General features: G+C 44.0%; 1 protein-coding gene across 1 annotated transcript in view; it reads left to right on the forward strand.

The window, feature by feature from the left end:
• Window positions 1-18,338, forward strand: part of TMEM67 (transmembrane protein 67) — a 2,125,990-nt gene that overhangs the window by 546,961 nt on the left and 1,560,691 nt on the right. The window contains exon 10 of the mRNA XM_069621352.1: window positions 8,474-8,560. Within this exon, the coding sequence (XP_069477453.1) occupies window positions 8,474-8,560 (87 nt within the window). The remainder of the gene's footprint in view (window positions 1-8,473; window positions 8,561-18,338) is intronic.

Consider the following 18,338-nt stretch of genomic DNA (forward strand, 5'->3'; position numbering starts at 1 on the left):
CACCTGGCAGGCGTTAAAAACACCACTGCCGACTCTCTCAGCAGGGAGCTGCAGTCCTGCCACGATTGGGAGCTCAAGCCTCTTTTAACTCAGCAAGTGGGGCCAGCCTCAGATCGACCCGTTTGTGGCAGCAGTTTGCCAGCACGTCTCCTCAGGCAAGGAGTCTGGGGGACGCCTTCTTGTTCCAATGGGAAGCCACTATTCCTTTACGCTTTCCCACCAATTCTGCTGCTTCTACGTGTCGCCAACACACTCAAACTATCCCGCTGCAAGATGCCTCATTGCACCCGCGTGGCCCAGACAAATCTGGTACCGGACCTGCTTCACCTGTTGGCGGTTCCGGGGCATCAAGCGGTCACCTTGTCTGGATCTGCTATCCAATGAAGGATGGGCAATCCTGCACCATGACCAAGCGTCACTGAGCCTGTCGGCCAGGCTCATGCAGCCTTAGAATTTGGGCATTTCTCACCACTGTTGGATCAGTCTACACTTGCATTCTGCAAAAACAAGTGGAAGTGTTTTACAGTGTGGTGCCAGTCAGACTTTCTTTCCACAGCACATCACAGCGCCCCACCTTCTGCCTTACCTGCTCTCGCTGGCTAAGGCTGGCCTTGCCCAGGCATCAGCCGCAATATTCCGGTATACCTGAACTCATGGCAAGCCCTCCCTGTGGTCTTACAGGCTTGTGAAGGAGTTCCTCAAAGGCCTCTTCAGAACATTCCTGCCCCGGCGTGGGAGTTGAACATGGTTCTGTACAAACTGATGGGGGCTCTGTTTGAGCCTATGTATCGACCTCCTTGAAGTTTCTCTGACTTTCTTACCTGGACTCACTAGGTTTGGGAAATTAGCCTTAACGGAGAATTCTCCCTAACAGTATGTCAAAGGAAAAAGGTTATCAGAATAAAACAAGAGATCACACAAATATTCTGAAGCAGGTAAGTACTTTTGGTCACCCTCAATGCCAAGTTAGTTAACCCTTTCCTGGAAGGAAGCCAAAACACATGAGCAGAAGAGAGAAGCGCCATTCAGGTAGCCAGACCAGCCAATGTTAAGTTAGCAAAAGTCAAGGTGAACTGAAGCACTTCTTGCGGGTAAGTAACCGTCTTTGCACAATTTTTTAGAAGTCTTTGTAGAATAATAAGAAATTCAGAGTACGGCCACAAGCTGATTAGACTTGTGAGGTGAAGAAGCTGCAGGAGCAACCAAGACAAGTCTCCAACAAGGAGGCACAAAACGAGGTAAGTTCACTCACACTTTACAGTACCTATAGATTAAAGAAGAGTGCAGCAGATTACTTCTGTTCCTGTGCAGCTCTGCAGATCCTGGTGTTCCTGGGCCCACTGCAATGGGACGGTCACCGACCGCAAACGCAATCTTCAAACAATTGGCACTTCAGTGTTTTAGCTCCTCGCGTCTACCACAAATAGCAACACTGCGGTTCCTGGCTGTCGATATGGGCTTTCCTTGCATCTGGGGTCCTGCAGTCTGAGGGTGCTCAGGCTCGATCAGTCCTGCTTCCTCAGAGTCTGGAGGATCTTCCTGGAGCATTTGGCCAGCTTAAAAGCAACGCACACAATCTGGTGTTCCTCTCCCTGGCTATTCGGTTCCAGCAGCAACTGCATTGGAATTTCAACCCGCTTAGAGAGGATGTCCAGGTGGCTTACTTTGGAGTTGATTGGTCCCACCAACTCAAAAGGAGAAGTCGTCCTTGCAGGGGCTTTTCTGTCGATACGAATTTGGAGTTTCAGCACAGCAGCAGGGCTTCACCGGGCAAACCAACGGTCCAGGAGTTGCAGCAGGCATCCTCTTAAAGTTCTTCTTCGGATTCTTTCGTCCATTGGTCTACTCTGCCTTACAAGCCGAAAAGCCTTGCCTTTTATGCAGGTTTCTCCCATTCATTCCAGCTTAGCTGTCAGTCACCCAGCAGGGTGGTTGTCCTTGCCGGACAGCCAGCCGGCCAATCACCTAAGATTGCATTCCTGTCTCCTAGGAGATTAAGCACAGGGAGTTTCGGGCACCTCCATTGCTTCCTGCCCCCACCAGACATCCTGGCACCAGAGGCAGGCTTCACTTGTGAATCCCGCCAAAGGAAAAATGAACAAAGGGACCAAACCTGGTTTGGCGCGCAGAGTAAATCTCAAGAAGACTGAAATGATGTGAGATATATATTTGTACTCCAATGCAACAACCTTATGAGTTAAATTAAGCTTGGTGAGTATTCAAATATAGTAAAATATAGTAAAGAACAAGTTCAAAAAATAATAATTTTCACAATCCAATGCTGCTCTTCTGTTATATTGTTTATTGCAAATTCCACATGTTTTCATCACGTGTGAATCCTTTATCCAGAAGTTAATTTCACACTTGTTCACTTTGTAAACCAAAATAACTTTTCAATTTCCATTATCTATTTTTCACTCTCAATTTCCAATGTCTATTTCGCACTCTCATTTCCAATGTCCATTTCGCACTCTCTACACGTGTTTCCCCATCGCTCTTTCCAATGGTTCTTCAGGAGAGTAGATTCTAATCAGGTTTACTTTTGAATGGAAAGAGTATAAAAAAAAGAAAAAAACAATATCACCTTTGTGTTTTACAAATTAGTTTGCTTCATATCATAATGGATATACAGCGCTTACATTACTCACCTAAATAAATCCTTCAAAAATACCTTTTTAGATGTACTTTCACTTGTCCCAAATTTGTTGTATAAATCAATCTTTATTTCTATTGACTGTTCAATTTGTATAGTATTTTATCTTGATCAGCTCACTGCTGCTGACTTCTTTCGAATTCTGTAGAGACCGAGCAGGCTTAACTAAATTATCTAAGTTTAACTTACTAATTTTCTATTTAAAAATATGGCTTTGGAGTCTAGTTTAATAACCACCAAATAGGGCTAAATGTTCTCACCTGGGTTTCCTTTGGATTTCTCATCAAAAACACGTCCTTCCTGGTCCTGGTCGCTCAACAAAGTGCTGCTGATGGCTTTCGCAGCTACTCTGTGGTTTTTGTTTTCAATTTATACTAAATGCGCGGGTCGCAACAACGTCATCACGCCGCGCGCCACGTTGCTGCCCGCAACGTGATGACGTTGCGTTCCTCGCGCTGCGGCGGCCATTTTGATTTGCTTTTTTCTGTCTTTACTCATTAGTCCGTTATGGAATTCCTAATTTATCCTTGATATGATGTATTTCTTAATCCTAAACAAAATCTTCTTCCTCATTAACGAGAAAATCTCTCTACCACCAAGAGGAGGAAATAAAGAAGCCATCCTAAGAAAGCAGGAATGGCGCGCTGCGTGATGACGTCATCGCCACTAATCTTGTGAAAGATTCAAAACATATTATCCAACAGGTCAATCAGATTCCATGGGAAGAAAACTATTTATTTGTCACTATGGATGTAGTCCAACTCTACACGAGTATTCAACACAACATAGGAATAGAGAGCACATCATTCTTTTTTAAAACCAGAGAAATCCAAAGGAAACCCAGGGGAGAACATTTAGCCCTATTTGGTGGTTATTAAACTAGACTCCAAAGCCATATTTTTAAATAGAAAATTAGTTAGTTAAACTTAAATAATTTAGTTAAGCCTTCTCTGTCTCTACAGAATTCGAAAGAAGTCAGCAGCAGTGAGCTGATCAAGATAAAATACTATACAAAATTGAACAGTCAATAGAAATAAAGATTGATTTATACAACAAATTTGGGACAAGTGAAAGTACCTCTAAAAAGGTATTTTTGAAGGATTTATTTAGGTGAGTAATGTAAGCACTGTATATCCATTATAATATGAAGCAAACTAATTTGTAAAACACAAAGGTGATATTGTTTTTTTCTTTTTTTATATTCTTTCCATTCAAAAGTTAACCTGATTAGAATCTACACTCCTGAAGAACCATTGCAAATAGCGATGGGGAAACACGTGTAGAGAGTGTGAAATAGACATTGGGAATTGAGAGGAGAGTGCGAAATAGACATTGGAAATGAGAGTGCGAAATAGACATTGGAAATTGAGAGTGAAAAATAGATGATGGAAATTGAAAAGTTATTTTGGTTTACAAAGTGAACAAGTGTGAAATGAACTTCTGGATGAAGGATTCACACATGTGATGATAACATGTGGAATTTGCAATAAACAATATAACAGAAAAGCAGCATTGGATTGTGAAAATTATTATTTTTTTAACTTGTTCTTTACTATATTTTACTATATTTGAATACTCACCGAACTTAATTTAACTCATAAGGTTGTCGCATTGGAGTACAAATATATATCTCACATCATTTCAGTCTTAAATTGTTTCTGTGTAGCAGCCACTCATGGATATGAGGATTACTCATGCAGACAACATTTAAACAAATAAATAAACATTTAATTTAAGTACTGTCGCCAGGGAAAAGCTTAATATTTGGTTGCACGATTTTTCTTTTCAATTTAAATCTCAAGAAGGACCTTTCCACAAAGAAATTGCGAAAAAAGACGACCGGGCAATTTTGACAAAAATGGCACCCCTGGGTGCTTTGCTTTGCTGCGAAAGCAGCTCGCAGTAAATGCACATCACGGTAGTTAAAAGTAAACGACTGCCACCAGCCATTCCTCGAGGAAAGGGTAACATAAAAATGTTACATGAGAAGCTAGACAAAGGGGATACTAAGTAACCCCTCCAGCACCCTATTGTAAAATAGGGTGTGCTGGGTCTAGAAAGTTACAAATGTAAGTAAAGTCAATTTCACTTTACTGCTCTTGGAAACAGTAGTTTATCTAAGAGAAGGTATTTAAACCTTAGGAAATCTGAAAGACTTCCCTTTGCCACTGCGCTGAAGGTGCTGTGTGACACAATGTAAAAGATGATGCCTATGGAGTTTGTCAGCCTCCACAACCAAAGGAAACAGTGTTCCAAATCACATTCAAATACACGAGAGAGTGGGGAAAAAGGCTCTTGCTCTCTCTAGGTTAAACATTCAAGTCCTCAAAATCCAGCAAAGGTACTGGGGGTCTCTAAGGTAGAGAGGAATTGGCACATTTCTGAGAATTCTCCCTAACAGTTCCATGGTTGGAGAGCTAAGGAAAAGAAACCCCACAAGTGTGTGAAGTCCAAGGAAGAGGACTGGACCCCCCTCCCCACCCCCCTGGGTTTGGAAAGTTACATTTTGAGAGAAAAGGAACAATAAGAGCAACATGTTGGCAAGGGGGAATACACCTGGTGAATTGATTACAAATCTGGGGCCTGTAGCCGAATGGCTAATAGTGTGGGAATCAACCTCTAGAATGTGTACAGTCCAAGGGGAAAGGGAATCACACCCCCTGGACGAGAGAATGGCATATTGAGGACATAAAATAAAGGGAAGAAACATACCCCTTTTATTTTTGTTTATAAGCTGCAAAGAGCTGAGTTTAGAGGAGGAACACTTCCCAAGAAATCATGAGTGAGCAGACAAGGAGGGGAGAAACTCAGGGGGAAGGAAACTCCTTGCTGAGGATTGGGGAACTTTGAACATTTGTTTTTGTGCACCCTTTTTGTACCTTTGAGTTGGAACACTGGAAAAGCTATAAATGGCCAGTTGAGAGACTTTATCCCTTACACATTTCTTTGAGTTTAGCATGTAAGGGTCAGGATAGGATTTTGGACAGAGGACGGAGAACTCTTTATTTTTGGACATACTGACACTGCCATCCTTTTGTTTCGTTGAGGCAGGGAAACCCATCCTAGTGATACGGCGAGATAGGTCTTTTTCCAACCTTTCATTTACTCTAGCAAAGGCCTATAGCAATCATCACAATACCTCTGTGTCCGAGTCTTATTCCTGATTAATTACACAATCCATGCAAAACCCATGCTGGAAAACAAGAGTTACAGGTACATAACTTGTTCCTTCTAATTCTTTTAAAGATACAGATACAAGTATTATACAACCCTTCTTTGTACTCTTGTGACATGACTGCTATGTTGGGTTCTGATGTTTCGACTGTCGCTTAGTTTGACGTTGCTCCCTATCGGTCTTGTGATTTTCCTGCACTCCTCTTCTTTGGTGCTAAACCTAAGACATCCTGTGTAGTGCCCCTAAGCTGTATCATCAACTGACCACGTACCTGGGGATTCGCTGTTCATTTCATTGGTTCTGTTTCAAGTTTGTATTTTTCTCTCTGCCTGGCATATTGCAAGGTGTTTCCCCTTTTCTATCTTTCAGGACTAGTAACATCTAAGAAATGGGAAGTGGGTAGAAGAGGAAGTGAAGTCATGGGCTTGGAGTCATAAGACAGGTAATAGAATCACAGGAGTCGATGATGAGCAAGAATCTGAACCCAGCTGACTGACCACAGGGGCCAGAGTGCCATCTTGCCACAGTTTTACTGTAGTAGCTTTTGGGGGAGAGGAAGCTGGACATGGGAACAGTAGAATAGGGGTTGCGTGAAGGGGGAACAAAATAGGAGGTATGGGTAGCTGGCACACCATAAAAAGCAGCAGTAAAATCCAGTAATTTTGTCCATGAAGCCAGGTGCCCTAGATCTGATGAGACTCAGATTTTTTATTGTTACTGTGTAACAAAGGTATGTGAAACTACATTAAAGGGAACATCTTTCTGGGCAATGTCTCATTAAATTCGATTTGCTGAAAGTTTCAGTAAAGTAATTGAAGTATAATGCTCTCCTCCACGTCTTTAATAGGATTGGAACTCCCATATATTTCATATTATGGGGAACCTGTATGATGAGCTGAACTTGTCTGCAATTATTTGGCTACTGGAGGTGCAGATTTGTGTTTGTTACATGTGTGCGTTATAACAACATGCATCCTTAAAGGTCTTATGTCGGCTGAGAGAGAAATATACATTTATTTTAAAGCTATCTATTATTTTTAGCATCACCCCCTTGATATTATTGATACTTTTCATCTTGACCAAATACCTGTAAAGAGTTATTGCCAGTTCAATTGCTATGGTCCTTCCCAACCTACTGCTCTGTCTCTTCTGCCTTCCATTTCATGTACATTGATTGTGATTAAGTGTTAATGTGTGCCATCCATAACAAAAGTAAACACTGACAAGGGGACTTAGTCATTCTGTAAATGTTTCGGGAACTTTTAACTAGATTCTCTACAATGTAATTGTCATACTATGTGGCATAAAAAGTGTTTTGGAGCAAGTCCCTATTTATGCACTATTGTACAGAACCATAGAATACCATATTTCCACACATTCATATATTGAAGAAGTACCCCATCTGGGGTCAGGTGAGGTGGCCACAACCCTGTTAATAGCGTGCTTAAACTGCTAGAACATGGAAGATGTTCCTTTGTTCACTTGCTCCAACAGGAGAGGGTCAGAACTCGTATTAGCTTGCATGAATGTCTCCAGATTCCATGGTGACCATGCTGTATGATCAGGACTGGCCCATCCAGACACACATGACTGATCCCTGCTCAAAGATGGACTTTCCTGGGGTAACCAAGGGTGGGTGGTCCAAGGGTCATGGCAAAGGACACCCTTGGCTTGGTCTAGAAGTCAACAGGGTGTGTAGTATGGTGGCCACAATACCGCATAATGGTGCACACTCCGTGAGGTCCACATATTGTTCTTCACATAAGTTTCCATGCCCTTACCCACAACTATAGGCACAACGTGTGTCCAATTTCAAATTAGACGCCCGACTCACTCTTACACTGAACTGTAGCAGGAGATTGTGGCGTATACCGCTTCACTGTATTATGCCCCCGCCACCATTCCAATTGACTGTATTACCTTTTCTCCTTCTAATGCACTCATCTGCACTTTCAAGCCACCACATTATACTCTGTCATGTACAAATGTTTTATTATGTGTTACGTCAATTAATTTCTCTTTGCCCGATTTCTCTTGTGCATTCCCCTCTTATTATGTTGTACTTTGGCTGAGGTACATAGCACTTGTTACCTAGGTAACTCTGAGAGACCCTCTAGTCTCATTTATCAGGATCTTAAATGGGTCACTTCCTACCATCCCTACCTGTCGTTGCTGACAACCTCCCTCCTTGCTCTCTTGATAAGATCTGCAGTGCAGTCCTTGGGTTGACCTGTGTTGCTCTATCTCCTTCTCTCTATACCTGCCAATTCGGCAACCATTTACTATTCTCTCCAGATAGGATCAGGAATGCAACCCTTTGGTTTAATTGTAAATGTGCCATGACTACATTCTCTCCCTACCTGCCCCCTCCGCTCACTCCACCATCTTGTCTTATCAGTATCTAGAAATAGGCTCTTTGGCTTAACTTTGAATGACCCAAAAGTGCCCTTCTGAAGCCCTCCATGCACTTGCAATGTAACATGCTCGAAAACGTGGATAAATAAAATAGTGATTTTCTATTTGTGTGTGTGTTGAAGATTATCTGTGAGATCCTGACATATCTTTTTAGTTCCTATTTTAAGTAGCACTTGGGTTAATGTATCAACCATGGACATTGTTAAATTACTTCTCTCCTTTTTTATCAGGACACACAACTTCAGTTTGTGGCAGCTCTCTATGATGTAAGGGGCAATTTTCTAAAATGGCAAAATTTGGAGAAAGGCGTTCTACAGGTAAAAACATTTCCATACTTTCTGTATTGACTCTGTTTGAGTTTAAGGTAAATTGTAGTTTTTCACATTTTGTTTAGGTGGTTAACTTGAAAATGTAAATGTCTCCCAGCAAAAGGATTAGTTTTATGGATTAAAAAATATAACATGAAATATAAGTGCAACAAAAATGTAATTAATAGTAAAGGAGGTTAATTATTTAAGAAATACATATGTTGAGTGGATCTACTGGAAGAAAATGTTAGCCAGCTTAAATCAACCATTTATCGGTAACTCCACAGTGGACGACACAGTGCTACAAATGTTTGAAGTTTGTGTTTTTTTTAATTTATTTTTTTACAACTGTTTCATTGTTAAAATGACCCGCTTTTTCCTGGAAGAGCTATCCATTACTATCGAGAGTAAGGTATAGCAAATGGGTATTCAGGAGTCTAGACTGTAGATGAGCAAGTGTATGCACTAAGAAATTAAGCCCCTTGCCATCCTTACCGAATTCATGGAGAACTGGTTTAGAGTAGGACCAAATAAGCGTCTGCCAGTTAGTTTAGCAGGAGAAGACTCCGTATCTTGCTTTGCCTTTGTTCCTCAATCTCTTGATCTGAGTGTAGAAGCCAACCCCGTGATCATTGAAACATGTAACTGAGTCGAAACATGTGAGGAAGTCTGACTCTATTACTGAAGTTGAAGATCTAAGGGCTAGAGTAGATCCTTTCAGCAGCCAGTGGAAATGTTGTCTGGACTATGAGCTGGACAGAATACATTTTTCCAGATGGCCTCTGAAACAGTTTAGAGTACAATGTTAAATCATGAACCATTTCCTTGTGAAGGGGGTGGGGGTTTGATCAGGTTTGTTGCAAGCTGCTAAATTGAGACCATACAGGTAAGAGAGAGATATTATATTTTCAGACCCAGAAAGAATAGAGCCTGAGAGGTAATTTTGGTAAAGAGGGCCTGGAGCAATGATCTAGACGTTCTTTGGGATGTTTTCTCTTCCTAGGCAGTTGAAAAGCAATCAGTTCTGCTGCCTCTTCATTTTCAGGCCCTATTTGCTGTTGTATCGATCTGTGAATTTCATAATTCTTGTCACTTGAAAGCTGTTAGTTATGTTGGAGTCTTGGAGACATTTAAGGCATCCCGGAACACGTCCAAACATCCCTTGACTTTTCCATTCACCTGCCTTTTACCTCCATCCAACTGAATCTGTTCATTTGGTCTTTTCCCCCTACTACGTAAACAGGAGCAGTGCTCAGGCGTCGTTTTATGTGGAAAACGCCACTGTCACTTAGCCATCAGAGTAGCAGCAAAGAGTGCTTCAGTGTTTCCACCTCCAAAGTTCCCTCTCCCAGCCCTAGTCCCAAGCCATTTCGACTTTGTCCACAATTCTCTGATGGGGGAGTGGCAGCGCACCACCTCAGATGGATGGATGGGTTTTACAAGTCATGCCAGAGTTACTAACTCATTTTCCTCCACTGCTCCAGGACTAGACTGTGCCTGTCCTCTTCCTCCTTTCCCTTCTGTTGCAGAAAATTCAGATACTCATGGCAAAAGCCCCAATAGAGCTTGCGCCCGCCTCGCAGTAGTGGCTAGGGTTGGTAACCCCTTTTATTTCTAGTGCCAAACAAGGGCTGTTGTCTTTGTCCCATCATGGTTCTGAGTTTTCTGAATTTGTACCAGCATAAGGACATTAAAGATGGTCTCCCTTGCCCAAATGCTCCAAGCCCTTAAAATTGCAGACTGGATGGTGTCGCTGGATCTTCAGGATGCCTACTTCCTGTGCTTCGGCGGGATTGGTACATAGAGGTGCCTGTAGTTCATGGTTGGAAACACCCTCTACCAGTTTTCGGTCCTTCCTTCAGCCTTTGCTTTGCTTCAGGGTTTCTAACCAAGCGTTTGCCTGCAGTGGATGCTCATTTCAGAACAGACCCAATTCATGTTGTTCCCAACCTTGAAAATTGGCTGATTGGAGCGTGCTCCCCATAGATTGTATTGGCCCTCTTGTTCTATACTTCATGTGTGGTACAGCTTGGGCTTCTCTTTCAACTTCAAGAAGTCCCAGGTCATGTGCTCCCAATCACTCTAGTTCCCCAGGGTGGTTCTAGACACGTGCTTTGACAGGGCCTTTCCGACCAAGGATAATATGGGGAGCATCCTTTCAATGGCATAAGTCTTTCTATCCCAAAGACAGATCGTGGCCTTTCTAGGTCTCATGGCCACATGCCTTTTTGTAGTGCCAGAGTCTCAGTTGCACACAAGGTCGCTTAGGAGACTTCTTTGCTGTCATTGATTTCAATTTCAGGGCAAATTTCCCACTGCAGAAATGTGTAATATTCGAAGCAAAGGTACTCTTTCGTTTGGGACCTGTTTTTAATGTGAAAAAGAAGCTGAAATTGAATCTACAGTCTCTCTCCGGCAAATCGCTATTTCTGCATTTCTTTAGAGAAGTCTTGCTTAAAGTCTGCATTAAATTCTGCCTACGGATCTGTGAGAATTTCATATATCACGGAGCATTGAGTTCCTGATATTCTATCCACCACCTCACCCTTCCAAGGAAGAAAAAAGGCTGCACAGGCCTGGCCGAGGAGGGCACCGAGCTATTAGGTGGCCACAACGGCTGACTTCAGGTATGACTATCAGCTATTCATTGCCTTCTCGCAGTCAAGAAAAGATCTGGTGGCGTCTAAAGGGATAATTCCACATTGTATAGTACTATGCGTTGTAGAATGCTACAAGAAAGCAAGAAAGGAAATCGGGATGCATTCCACTAGCGGTGTGCTGACCTCTTCTGCCCTGCAGAGGTGTGCGCTAGTGAAAGAGATCTGCCAGGCAGCGACTTGGTCGTGGCTCCACATGCTCACGAAACACTACAGCCTGGATGTGGCTCATGCGGCTGACTCCCGGTTTGGAATGGCGGTGTTGCAAAGCTTTCTCATAAAGACTTTCATCTTGCCTCCATATGCTGTACTGCTTTGGGAGTCTGTCAGATGAGTAATCTGCAGGAGAATACAATTCATTGATGGAGAAATTACTTACCACTAATGTTCTTTCTATGGATTCTTCTCCTGCTGATTCCTCGTTGCCCTCCCGGCCTACCCCTCTGTGAAAGTGTCAGTTCTACTTCTTTTCATTGAATGACAATGATAGGTTGTAGGCACAAGATGGTGCTGTTTTCAAGAGAGTACTTTCTGACTGTTGCCTTACAGTACCTTTTACTGTTCCTCACAGAAGAACTCTATTTTTGGCCGAATCCTGTGGAGTCTTCCCCACGGCTGCTGAGCATGGGGAAAGAAGGTGGGGAACTGAGGTATGGGGGATTAGTGACGTGATATATGTACTAACAACGTCATGTCCTGAGTCGAGGAGTGCTGCCGTCGAGACATGCCCCCTATTGAAAATATTTCTGAGCGGCTCACAGTGGAGGGATATCTATCAGATGAAGAATCCATAGAAAGAACAATACCGGAAAGTAATTTCTCCTTTTGGGGAAAGGAAGCCATTGAGCCGTATCGTTGTCCAGGGGTTTTGGAAATTCACTTTAATGTAGATGAGAAAAGTAGGACTGAATCTGGCACAGGGTCAAGTGTATGAACACCCAGCTCACCCTGTTGAAGGCCTTTTTAGCATCCAAGGCCAAGATAGAAATGGGGGTGCACTTCCTCCTAGCGAGTTCAATCAGGTTGGGTATTCTACATATGTTGTCCTATGTGTTTTGGTTTTATACGAAACTGGTCTGATCCAGACTGAAAAGAGACTTCGAGAACCGACATCAGTCTAACGGCCAACACCTTAGAATATATCTTGGCATCTAGATTGAGGATTGCAATTGGCCTGTAGGATTTACAGCTGGTGGGGGGGATGGGGGAGGGGGTTTAGCGTCCTTTAAAAGAAAGGTGGTTTGGGATTCCCCCATAGAGCGAAGTAACCCTAACTAACTGATGTATTAAATTGAATAGGGATAGCAGAAGGTACAGCAGTTGAAACTGAAAAGTTTTCTAGAACAAGGCGGTAAGCCCATCAGAACCAGGAGCCTTCAAATTTGGCACAGATTGGATTGATTGGACCAGCTCCTCCCTCGATTTTGGGGAGTCCAAACTATCCAGTTCGGCCTCGAAATCTTAGGTAGATGATACTGCATAATGTATTTACCCTATAATTCTCCATTAACTGTTACTTCTGAGAGGAATGCCTAATAAAAAGCATTTATCACTTCCATTTTCTAGGCTTGGTGTAATGTCTTGCCCCAGACATGTGCCAAGCTTAAGATGTTGTTCCCTGCTTTTTACATTTTTAATTTGTACGAGAGGATCCTATTGTTCCTGCTAACCTGGACGTAATTAGATTGATTAGTTCGGAGCATTATTTGAGTGGTGTCGGAGGCCAAATTTGATTTCAGAGCTGTTCTGGCCAATCAAAGCACCTTACATTCCCTTTGAGAACACAGCCAGGCGTGTTCTTTCTCCTTCTCTTGGTCTTGAAATGTTGCTCTGAGATAAGATGTACACCCCAATACTGCTCCCCTCATAACTGCATTCTTTGCATCCCAAAGCGTGTTCTTCGAAGGTTCCTTGTTGTCCTTCTCTTGAAAATAGGTTGTAATAGATGTGGCTGTCTTTGCCGAATATCGGGTCTTTCAACATAGGGTCCCAGACCTTCGACTCGGCTTGTGATGTGGGATTTCCCTGATTAGGACGGATCGAGGACATTACGGGTGAATGGTCTGGGATGATTTGTGGATCTTTTTTCAATTTTGTTGGTGTTGGGAATTGGCGTAGCCAAAAACAGGAACAGATCAATGCGAGAGAATCCCCTATGAACGTGTAGTAAATGGATGTATTCCCTGTCGTTGGCATGGAAAAAGTACCATACCTCATGAAACTCATTTCCAAACCTCACTTTTGGCAAAGGAGGCTAGCGTTGGTAGCAGGCGAGTCAAATAATTGTGTTAATTTTCATTGGATCAATATAATGAGATTATTTTAATCAGTTGGCCAAATAGAAAGTTCCCTTCAGTAGTACATATCTACATCCTGAGGTCCATCAAACTATCTCTTTTAATAAAGGGCGTGTTCTTGGAGAATAGGAAGGCCACCCCCTTCATCTTGATGGATGCAGAAGCGAAACATTGACTTGTAAATCTTTTGTTGCGTGACCTGCATTCATCCTGCGGGAGGAGATGGGTCTCTTGCAGCATTATGATATCTTCTTCTGTTGTTAGGAGCCTTTTAATTATTGATTTCCTCTTTTTTCCTGAGGAATTCAGACCCTGAAAATTCAGGGTATGAATAGTGAGGCGTTCAGTGCCCTTGGAAAATTAGACATCTATATTTGTAAGGCTGTGTGGTGGCACTAACCCTTTGGACACAAGCAACCCATAATTTGGGCTTACAGTTTTGCATTTATACTGATTTTTACACATAAATACAGACGGAAATCAATCTGCATTCTGTCTATTTATAAAAATGAAAAAAAAACAGAAAAACCGGTCTTTGTGTCTGGTTTTCTATGATGTCACTCATACATCAGAGGCCAATCACATTGCAGATTGGCAGCATGGAGAATGCAATAGTTGTGTAAAAATAGCTTTAAGGTTTTTCAAATTGGGGGCGTGGCTACAGTGCCATGGGATAGGAAGCGGCTCCGATGAGCTCCTGCTGATCCTGAAGAGCATCCGTGTTTAGAGCTGGCTACGGCGTGACATCCTGTGGACCCACCGATGCATGAATATTTATTTATTTATTTGTAAAGCGCAAACCAGGCCCGGAGGTTACCAGGCGCATATCTTGAGAGCAATGGTCACATAGGTTGCAAACAGTGATTATATATCGAACAATAAATATAGCATAGAAATAGGCATAGGTAAGTAGTACAACGATACATAGTTTGTCGAATAGTACATCCATACATAAGTTATTGCATCACGTTTTCAGAATGTGGCTTGGGCATTGGAAGTGACTAGCCAACATTTGGCTCTATGTTTGAAAAGGTTGAAGGAGGGGAGGTTTCTAATAGTCAAGGGGACAGCGTTCCACAATTTGGCTGCCAGGACTGGGAAGCTGGATCCACCAGCTGTTTGGAGCTTGTATCTAGGTATCAGTAGGCTCTGGTTCAGGGTAGATCTAAGCTAGCGAACTGGGGTGTACAGCGTGAATCGTGAGGAGAGATAGGTGGGGGCCAGGTTATTCATGCATTTGTAGGTTAGGGCAAGCGATTTTAGTGAGATCCTTTGGGTGACTGACAACCAATGAAGGTTTTTCCTTGGATCCGAAATGTGTGCAGATCTGGGGATGTTGAGGGCTGCCCTGATGGCGTTATTCTGTATGATCTGGAGCTTGTCTGGGTTACCCTGATTAGTGCCCTGGTACAATGCATTGCAGTAGTCCAGTTTGGGCATGACCAGGGTCCTAGCAAGGGTAGTACAGTTGTGCGTGGAGAGAAAAGGGCGACATGCTCTGATCAGCTTGCAGGTATAGGCGGCGACGGCCGCAACTGCATTTGTTTGTCCTTGAAGGGAGAGGGTGGAATCGAGGTAGATTCCAAGCATTTTGGTATCTTTGGAGACTTTTATTAGATTTCCATCGATGTTAAAGGAACTGAACATAGGGTTCAGCTTGTTTAGTCTTTGCTGAGTACCTAGGATGAGGAGCTCTGTCTTGTCATCATTGAGACAGAGCTCATGTTGGGCCATCCATGTTTGAATGACATGGTAAATGTCATTTAGGGCTTTTGAATCTACTGTGTAATAACCCGTGATGGGGATGAGTATCTGGGTGTCATCAGCATAATTTGTGTAGGTGACACCCAGATAGTTGAGCACATCAAATAAGGGTTTAGTAAATACATTATAGAGGGTAGGGGATACACACAATCCTTGGGGGACTCCGCCAGCGACTGGTGCAGGGTCAGCTGCGGAGGTGGGCGAGAATACCCTCATCTGTCTGTTATCCAGGAAGGATTGAATCCAGTTTGTGGCCATGTCGGAGAAGTGAGCTGCAGTTTTGCAGGTGGTGACAGAGGATTTGGTGATTAACCAGATCAAAGGCAGCAGATAAGTCTAATCGTAGTAACAGGGCTAGTTTACCTTTGTCTTTGAGATCCTCAATTTGGGTTTTGAGATCGAGGAGGGCTGTCTCCGTACCGTGCTTCGGTCTGAAGCCGGATTGTCTCGTGCCAAGTAGGTTGTTTGATTCCAGATAGTTCTGGATCTGAAGATAGGCTGCTCTATCTAAGATTTTTAGCAGAAATGAGACCGTTGTGATGGGCCTGTAATTGGTTGGAACCTCCGGGTCTAAGGTGGTTTTTTTTAGGAGAGGAATAAGCCAAGCATCCTTCAGGTTATTAGGGACCACTCCCGATTGAAAGGAGGCGTTGATAAAAGTGGTGATAAAAGGAGCAAAGTCCAGTGGGGTCCTTATCCTTGTGCTGTGCAGCAAGAGTGTTCAAGCAAGGGAGGATAAGAGGAAGCAGTTTCTCCCTGGTGGTATCTTTTTTATTTCTGGTAGGTATAGCGGGGGCTATGGTAGGTGTGGGCTGGGGGTTGGTGGCTGGCAGGAGGAAGGTAATAACATGATGGTCGGACCAGGCGCAGGCATCGTTAGAAATGACATTGGTATTACAGTTAAGGTCGGCTAGCCAGTCGAGTGTTCTACCTTTGATGTGTGTAGGATCACGAATGCGCTGCTGGAAGCCTAGGTTGGAAAGGGTGGTGTCTACTTCAGCGGCCATGTGGTCCTTGGGATCTGAGAGGCCTAGGTTGAGGTCGCCTAGTAGCAGCATCTGAGAGTTGGGCTTAGTGTTAGTCGACAGGGTTGATGCAACATCATCAATGAATGAGCCCAGTGGGCCTGGAAGTCTGTATATAAGGTGGAGTGTTGCTGTGTTGGTAGGAGAGAGCGATAGTTTCACTGAGAGAGATTCTGCAGAACTAAGTTGTGTGTGGGGAGCAGCTCTCATAACGATTTTGTCGCTGTGTATGAAAGCGGCGACTCCTCCTTTTGACAAGTTGGAATGGCGGTCGTTTCTAATAATGGTATAACCCTTGGGTAGGGATAGAGCGAGGAGTGGGCCAGAGGTGTCATGTAACCAGGTTTCGGTAATAGCTAGAAAGTCAAGGTTCTGGACAGAGATGAGGTCTGCGATGTCAAGGGCGTGAGCCGTGAGGGATCTTGCTTTGATAAGGGCTCCCTTTAGTGCTGAGATGGGTGAGGTGGAGAGTGGAGGACTAGGCTTTGCGGTTGAGTTGGGCAGTGGAAGGGCAGAGCGATTGCGCAGAATTCAAGGTGGTCTGGGCAGTCTAGTTCTAAGTCTGCTATTCCTTTGTTGTAGAGTACATGGGATGTTTGGAGTGGGTTTGGTAGCAAAGTGCTTGAGCCAAAGGGCTGGGTCATTGAGATAGGGGTTCGATGGAGGGTCGGGATGGTAGAGCATGGTTGAAGGGAGAATATGGAAGGTCTTAATGTTGCTTGCACGGTAGCTGGCAGCAGTGCATGCTGATAGTCCTAAAAGGACTGTGAATATAAGGTCAATACTGACACAAGTTCTTAGCTGCATGTCGCAGCTTGTATTTCTCTAGGGACTGGGGATGTAATTAAACGGGCTCTGGACAAAGGGTATAAGGAGTTAAGGTGGCGCGACTAGGCAGCCAGGTCAATAGGCACAGTACAAGGACGTCTAGATTCGGAATGGCACAATTAGGCAGCCAACAGCAGTGCAAATCGGGTCAATAGGCACGGTACAGGGACATCTAGATTTGAAATGGCACAATTAGGCAACCAACAGCAGTGCAAATCTGGTCAATAGGCACAGTACAGGGACATCTAGATTCGAAATGGCACAATTAGGCAACCAACATCAGTGCAGAACAGTTCACTAGGCACAGTATAAGGGCGCTAGGTTTGAAATGGTGCAAATTAGGCAACCAGCAGCAGTGCAAAACAGTTCACTAGGCACAGTATAAGGGCGCTAGGTTTGAAATGGTGCAAATTAGGCAACCAGCAGCAGTGCAAAACAGTTCACTAGGCACAGTATAAGGCATCTAGATACGAAATGGCATTGGACAGGCATTACAGAATATACTTGTAACTCATGGGGGATGTAATGAGAAACCTGAAGGAGAGGGGCAAGTAAGAGATGCACAGCGTGCAGCAGTGGGTATAGAACATGTGGTCCATAATAGTTATAGCTGCGAGTGAATGGCAAGGGCGTCCAGCGTAGGTGAGTCGGGTGGTGAGATCTGAAGTAACCGAGTGGCGTGGCACATTGTGGGCATGGACAGCACACGTGTGTGCAGCCGTGCGGGATGGTGGCGTTAATTGGACAAGAGCGAGAGAGATGCGCTGTGAGTTAGGCAGATCTAAACAGCAAATGGGATATGCTTGTTGCAGCGCCGGCTTACCTGGAGCAGAACGGGCAGAGTTCCTGGCCCTTGGCTCCTACGGCTCCGGACAGGCTCGAGACAGGTGTAGCCTTTGTGCTAAAGCCTTCGTGTGAGGCCGGCTCTCACCTGCCGGCTCTCATTGGCTGGTAAGGCTGGGGCTGGGGCCAATCAGTGGCCGGAATGGTGCAGCAGAGGAAAGTCAGGAAGCTGCTGGTCCAGCGTTGATCATGACGGCCATCTTAGAGGGGGGGTTCGCCTCGTGGGGAACAATAGCAGTCGGCTGCCTGATGCCTGGTAGGGTGTGCAGCAGGTGGGCTGTTGGGGTGATGCCACGTTAGGCAATGCGGTGCGCGTGAGGCACAATATGATCTGAAAACCGCAGGAAACCGTAGCATATAGGAGACATTGTGA

Source organism: Ambystoma mexicanum, chromosome 5q (assembly GCF_040938575.1).
Source record: "Ambystoma mexicanum isolate Mex_15411 chromosome 5q, UKY_AmexF1_1, whole genome shotgun sequence".
NCBI classification, from domain to species: Eukaryota; Metazoa; Chordata; class Amphibia; order Caudata; family Ambystomatidae; genus Ambystoma; species Ambystoma mexicanum.